Genomic DNA, 7,474 nt, shown 5'->3' with positions numbered 1-7,474 from the left:
AAGTAAGATAGCATAAACACAGGAAACGACAGAGACTCTGACAGCTGCATGGGATTAGATTGAGATCTAAAGCAATTAACTCTATAGTTGCCATGGCATCATATTCATGCAGTGTGTACTGTGGCCCATATTGTGTGTGAATTTCGTAATATGGTTTTCATTTCAGTGAATTCTCCAAAAAATTAAAAGCGTAAATTTAATGAAACAAAAACAGAATACTGTAGCCTACATACAACTCTGACACTACCACAATTCTCAAATGACATGTAATTAAAATAGTTGAATGGTAAACTGCGAAGCGCAAAGAGCTAATTACCGCTGCTTTATATAGCACAAAAAGGAGCAAGTTTGGTGGATTTAATTTCACTTGAAAGGATGTGTGCCGCGCTTTGGTTTCATGGATAGTGAATCCTCCACAACATGTGGTTTCCATTAGTGCATTTCCTGAGCATTGTGGCATGGCATTGTGCTGACACGCATACGCATTTACTTCAGCGTGAATAAATTACAGGCGAATATATTTACATTGGCATATTTTTTTTTCTTCCTTTCGTCCTTTCTGTCTCATTGTGCGTCACTCATAGTGGTGCGTCACGTGGGGTAACAGAGGCGGCTTCAACTGTCCTTGTTTAAACAGCTGCACAGTTGAGAGGGAGACAACCGTAAGGAGCTCACCACCCCTCCGCATGAGTGAGACGGAGGAATTTAAACACACTGCTTCTGATGGATTACCGTTTCAATTGAGTTTCTCTTGGATTACATTTTTATTGTATTTCCAATTAAAACTGCGTAAACAGTACATGGATACATTGTAGTGACAATTGGTGACGTGAACAACCACTACTTTTTCTTTGGGTGGAAAACAGCTTACCCGTTTTTTTTTCATTCGGAAAAACTTCTCAGTTTACAGAAGTACTGGGTTATTTTGGGACGAATGTCTTAGGATATTGCCGATTCTGTGCGCTTCGAAGCCATGGGGTACTTCTGGTATCAGTGTGACCATCTCTGGTGCGCGTCTCTCAGATGGAAGCGGCTGTACATATCCACTGAAATGGAAGTTTAACATTATACCACCTAGAAACAGTCAATGGGAATACAAATGGACTTAGCATTCAATGGGAATACGACCCTGAGCATAGAAAACATGGCTTGCATTCCAAATTTCTCTGCGCAATGGCTAGATAGGAAAAAACACCAGTAGCATTCATATTTGGTAAGTCATTAACAGTTTTACTTGTTCTCTTGTACTCTAAACAAATACCTCACCCAGACTATTATTGCTTTTAATAATAATAAAAACAGTTTTTTGTATTCAACACGTGAAAATGTTACCTGTGCGTGCTAAGTAAGAGCTGGGTGTACAATTTTAGTCTATACAATTCAATCGTATTCATTGTTTTGCCCGTGGTTCCTTGGCTACATTCGAGACACCTTATCCTCTCATATCAGTCTATCCACGAAGTATTAATCTAACACATTAAAACATGCGTTTCAGTTGAATACAACGATAATTAGTGTTCATTTCAGGGGTTTCTGTGTGACGATTTAACGGCTTTCTGTCCAAATGGATTCCTGGAATGTATTCCGTTCACATTAGTCGTTCCTCCCACTCAGAGCGCACGAGCGTCCCCGTTTCCCATTAGCAGTGACACGGTTCCTCTGCGCCAGGGAGCGGAAGACGCTTACTAGTGTGCCTTGTGTGTTAGGACGAGGATTTCAGAAATGCAAGAAAACTGAGTCTGATGGTATGCAGATGCAGTTGTAGAACTTTCAAACGTTAGTTTTAGTCTGTGTATAAACGTTGCTCTCAATCACAGCGACTCGCCAGATTACAGAAGTTCAATAGCTTTCCATGGCTCTGGTTTCCCAGTGACAATGGTATGTCCTGTATAACTCAGTAATAACACGCTTATAATGTAACTCCGAGCTGTTTGCTCAGACAATGCAAAATTACCTGACAAGTCTATGCAAGCAGTTTTCCATGGTGGGCATAGAGAGTGTAGCACTGTTATCACCACAACCGAAAATCTTTGTACACCGAAAATCTTTGTACAAAGAGGTGTGTGCATGCATTTGCAAGACAAAGCAGAAAATGGATGAGAAAATTTCTAAAAAGATAAACATGGACATCCTTTGGGCTTTCCTTTCATGCACAGCAATCACACAATGTCTCATTCCAAGCCCTTTCCTTTGTTTATCACCCAAGTCAGGCTGTACAAAAACTCATCCATTTTTCTCATCATAACACCTCTTCCACAAGAGCTGAAGTGAGTCTCACAACTGCCACTCAGCGAAGCTGAGAAGAGAAGGAGATAAGACGCCTCTGCTCCTGAGAAGCCCTCTCTATCCGGAGAGTTAATTTAACAGTTGAAGTTGAAAGTACCTTATTTCCCCATCCTGACACAACCCTCCCCCACACCCCTCATCCTCCAACCCCCACCACCACCACCACCCCCACCACCACCACCCCCACCTTATTGCTCTCTGCTGCTGTGCTGGATCCAACATCAAAAGGGTGCAACACCCACACCTATCCCCAGCAGAGGACACACATCAGGGCAGCCAGGCCTATTGCGCTGACCCCGTCCATAAGCCTCCCACACGGGCTGATTAAAAGCTTATCTGTGAAAACAGTCTTGGAAACACCTTCTTTCAGACTAAGCCTTTGAAAATATCATAACAGAATTAGCCCCCGGAGTTAGAAGCTCTCAGTGGTTAACTGACTATACGAGCTGCCAGAAAATAGCCTCAGTGTTTTCAAAACAACCGCTGAATATTGTGAATATATTTATGAGCAATAGCTTTTGTTTCCCATAGAATGTCCTGCTAGGCGCGTCTGTGTTTCTCATGTATCTAAATGTGGAATATGGGAGTCCATCTACATCACTGTGCAGTCTCCAGACTTGAGCGCCTCGGGCTTTACCGCTCAGGGATTACCTGATCCTCGCTGAAAATCCTGTTCACACCTGAAATGTGATTTGCGTCTCACCTGGCCGCATAGCAGACAGGTCTCCATGGGAAACCGTGTTAAAATCCTCGCGTCCCATCAGATCTCCCAGGACTGCTGAAGGGTGACAGAGTTAATGATTCGGTGTTTCCAAACCTACACTAAGTAGGTAATGAGAGAAGGCAACACCAGGCTTTTACCAGACAGCCTTGGCTCGTGGGGTCGGACAGCTTGAAGTAGAGGAGTCAACTCGTTGTTTTGATGTTCTTTCTACTGAAAATGAATTGGTAGATTGATGAAAAATAAGATTCAATCTGGCAGTGGATCCAGTGCATGATACAGTAACAATAATCTTAAGTGTTGCATCTGGCTTTTGAAGGGTTTTGTTTCTAGTGGAGCTGTCCTAGTGCCAGAGAGACCACCCACCGCCATGTAGTCCATACGATATCTGACCGTCCTTGCACAATCGGACTGTGTCTTGTCCATGAGCTATTCTCTGAGCCAGAGCTGTGTTGTTTTAGTTATATGCATATTTTAGATTATTCCAGTCGTGTATGACTAAAGCTGGCTATGGGAGGATGCTGGGGTAATCACTGTAAGAGGTGAACCAGGGAGAGAGAAACAGGCAGCTCTGCTGTGCAAAAAAGAAAGTAGCGAGGCCGTTTTTTAAATGTGCATTTCTGTCTTCACAGCTAAATCTGGAGACAATTTATCATCCGGTCCTTGTTTTGGAATACAGAGGGATGCTATTATTTTAATCTGAAATAGAAATCACATGCCCGGAACGTCGCGTCACGTCGCGATTGAGAGAAGAAAAAGGCAAAAAAGAAATAAATAGCAGTGTTGGCCTCCAGCGACTGTGCCTGTTGAATTAGCCGTGGAACACTTACGCCGTCGTCTGTAATCACACACAGCGAGGCCCATTTGGAACTGATGCTGGTTGCCAACAGCAGTTAAGGAGAAATGCCCCCGTAGCGCTGAGGCTTTATCAAGTCTCCTCAAGGTTAATGCACTTCAAACACCCACGGTCAGATTACAGGCCACTTCTGTCCTCGCTTAGAGCACAGACACGTACGAGCGGTAAACAAAACAAATGTCTGTCGCTTACCGCTGGCTTTGTTTGTTTGTGTGTGTGTGTGTGTGTGTGTGTGTGTGTGTGTGTGTGTGTGTGTTTGGCAGAAGTCAGGAGCAACGATGATAGCGACCGGGGGCGTGATCACGGGCCTGGCGGCGCTGAAGCGGCAGGACTCGGCGCGCTCGCAGCACCACGCGTCCTCCCAGACGCAGCCGTCGGACGGCGAGAGGAAGAAGGCCAAGCGCAAGCCGCGCTCGGACGTGGTGGTGGTGCGCGGCAAGCTCCGCCTCTACTCGGCGTCGGGCTTCTTCCTGGCGCTCGGCGTGCTGGTGCTGATGGCCGGCATCGCCATGGCGGTGCTGGGCTACTGGCCGCGCAAGGAGCCTCACCGGCACCCGCGGCCGCCCGGCGGCAGGTTGCCCACCACCAGCGACGGCATCGCCGGCGGCGGCAACGTGTCGCGGGTGAGGCCCGAGCCGGGCGGCCTGGTGGCGCGGTTCTTCGAGCGGCACCTGCACTCGGAGAGGATGAAGATGCTGGGCCCGTTCACCATGGGCATCGGCATCTTCATCTTCATCTGCGCCAACGCCATCCTGCACGAGAACCGCGACCGCGAGACCAAGATCATCCACATGCGCGACATGTACTCCACCGTCATCGACATCCACAGCCTGCGCGTCAAGGAGCACAAGTGCATGAACGGTGGCGGCGCGGTGTACGCCGGACCTTACGGCGAGCACGAGGCGTCCAGGACTTACCACCACCAGCAGCACCTCCACGAGAACCAGTGTGCCTCGCGGCTAGCGGCCAACACGCTGCTGTCCTTCTCCGGCGTCGGGAACGACGTCCGGCTCTCGCGGCGCGCCAGCTCGGCCGAGGAAGAGGAGGGTCTGCTGGGCGAGGCCAAGGGCGGCCTGGGTCACCTCGGGAACTACCGGGAACGCTCCGGGTCCATCTTCGGCCTGCAGCCGGAGGGGGGCGGCCGGCCGTGGGACGAGCGCTCCAAGAAGTGCCGGACGGGCTCCATCGTCTCGTCGTCCATCAGCGCCTTCACCCTGCCGGTCATCAAGCTCAACAACTGCGTGATCGACGAGCCGGACATCGACAGCATCACCGAGGACTCGGAGGGCCAGGCGCGCGCCCGCTCCCGGCCGCCCTCCACGGAGTCCCTCACCGTGCCTATGCCAGACCTCGCCAAAGCCTACAAGCCTCCGACGGTGACCCTCCTCCGGAGCAACTCGGCCACCGACTCCTCCCTCTCCTCCGGCTTCTCCCTGCAGGCCTCCTCGCTCTCGCCCATGTCGGCCAGCAGCTGCTTCCTGTCGCCGGGCGCCGCCGCCCGCAAGGACTTTGGCTCCAACAGCTCCATGCACATGCTCTCGGCCCACTCCAAGTCGCTGGACCTGGAGCGCGGTCACGCCCTCACCCTCACCGTCCAGACCGAGCAGCGCAAGCACCCCAGCTGGCCCCGACTGGACCGTAGCAACAGCAAGGGCGGCTACACGAAGCTGGAGAACAAGGAGGACCCGATGGACCGGCTCCTGGTGCCGCCGATGGCCATCAAGCGGGACTACACCAAGAAGGAGAAGCTCCTGATGATCTCCAGGTCCCACAACAACCTCAGCTTCGAGCACGACGAGTTCATGAGCAGCTCGCTGAAGAGAGGGACCTCAGAGACCAGGTTTTAGAATGGACATGCTTTCACAGGTGCCATAACACACACACACACACACACACACACACACACACACACACACACACACACACACACACAAACACACACACACACACAATCTGTCCATGTTATTTGTGATAGGAAGATTCTACCGCAATACAAAGTGATTGTTTTTGGGGTTTTTATGTTTGTGTTATCTTGCAGTGCACCGTAGCATCGTGGCATTGGTGTAATATGTAGGTACTTTCACTGAACTGCTCAGGTAGCCATTAATGAGTGAAACGTCTAAACAATGTTGAAATGACATGCCCACTGTTGGGAGGACCTCTGGCAATTCATGTAGAAATGTGAATTAAAACCTTATTAAGGGGACAAAACAGGACTCAAACGAGAAACAGTGTTATAACTGGTGTGTTGTAATGTACAATGTTTTTATTGTCTTTGCTTTAAATGAGAGGGGAGATATTGTTTGTTTTTAAACACTATCTGTGTGCTGTATCAGAGCTAGCAAGGTATTTTGCTAAGAGGCTGTATATAATTAATTGTTCAAACACACTGCTATTTTTGAAGCGTCATCAATGTATAATTTATCTGTTTCTCAAAATAAAGATGAAAAGTTTTCTCATCTTCCTTGTTCCTAATTATGCCTTTTTGTTTATGCAATCAGACAGCCCAAGTTTGCTTTGTTTCGGCTCTTTCATAACAGACAAATATCCCACCTGCATGAACAATGAGGACTAAACATTATTGGTTTTCTGCTCTGTGTGAGGCCGTAGCTTTGTTTAGCTTAGCAGGATGCTCTTTTAATCCCTCTTCTCACGCTATTCCCTCTTTCTCTACTGAATTTGTGAGAAGGTAGTGGAAAGATTGCTCTTGGCAAAGGAAGTGATCTCTTTCCCCACATTCAGCAATGGCTGCTTGGGGACTATCAAGTGAAGTGCTTCCAGATAGTGATTGATCTATCTGCTCCGATGAGACAGAGGAGGCTGTGACCCAAGCCAATTTGTTTCCACTGAAGTATCCAATCATGTTCATAAGGGGAAAAAAACAAATATTGCAGGACAGTTCTGTAATGGAAGTGCTCAAGTGGAGGACTTTTTCTTGATAGGCCCTTAGAAGGCTTGACAGCTTCAATACACTTTTGGAATGGACATCTTTTAAGGTGGGTTATGGGTTCTGTCCATCTTAATAATCTCCATCCAAAGTATTTCAGACTCGCTGGAGGATCCACATTTGGTCCACAGTACTGTCAAATGTGTGTGTGCTCCATCAACATTTACCAAAAGACCGGAATGGGATGGATAATCAAGCTTGAAGTATAACCTTAAACAAGGGGCAACCAATCCTCTTGTATTGGAGACTGACCCCTGCTGCAGCTTTGCACTGCCCTGATTACAATTCACTCGAGTCAGCTAATTGAGCCTGTTAAGCACGTGTACTCATTGAGCCGAGGTGTTTGAGACCAGCGTTCCGACTAAATGCCTCGGCTCGACCGATCTCCAAGCGGAGGATTAAGCGGCCACTTTAGCCCCTGTGCCTTTTCTCTCCCCCTTATCGGATTGACGGGGGCAGACCTGAATGCAAAGTCAGCTCTCAGAGCCTGATGACTCACCCCTGTGTACAGATAACTCGCCCCGTGAATCTCTCTCTCATTCCGACTGATCCCACTTTCGCTCCCCCCCCCCCCTCCTCACGGTGGGGGGCTGTGATGATGTGCAGCCATGCGCAGCCAAGCGGAACCGTGATGGAGCTTCTGCTACAATACAGCAGGAGGCGA

The 7,474-nt window shown here is 48.6% G+C and overlaps 1 protein-coding gene across 3 annotated transcripts; it reads left to right on the top strand.

Moving 5' to 3' along the window:
• Positions 1 to 674: 674 nt before the first annotated feature.
• tmem200a (transmembrane protein 200A) lies at positions 675 to 6,313 on the top strand. 3 transcript variants are annotated; one of them, XM_062550725.1, is made up of 2 exons: positions 675 to 1,213; positions 4,134 to 6,313. In XM_062550725.1, exon 2 carries the CDS (start codon positions 4,142 to 4,144, stop codon positions 5,708 to 5,710), a length of 1,569 nt encoding a protein of 522 aa, XP_062406709.1. In that variant the 5' UTR covers positions 675 to 1,213; positions 4,134 to 4,141; the 3' UTR covers positions 5,711 to 6,313. The 3 variants fall into 3 exon arrangements, with proteins under 3 accessions (XP_062406709.1, XP_062406708.1, XP_062406707.1); XM_062550724.1 differs by having other exon boundaries at positions 4,130 to 6,313; XM_062550723.1 differs by having other exon boundaries at positions 4,127 to 6,313.
• Positions 6,314 to 7,474: the final 1,161 nt, after the last annotated feature.

The sequence above is a fragment of the Sardina pilchardus genome, chromosome 12 (genome assembly GCF_963854185.1).
Source record: "Sardina pilchardus chromosome 12, fSarPil1.1, whole genome shotgun sequence".
NCBI lineage: Eukaryota > Metazoa > Chordata > Actinopteri > Clupeiformes > Clupeidae > Sardina > Sardina pilchardus.
The sequence above is the reverse complement of the archived record's forward strand: the minus strand, read 5'-3'. Positions and strand labels throughout refer to the sequence as shown.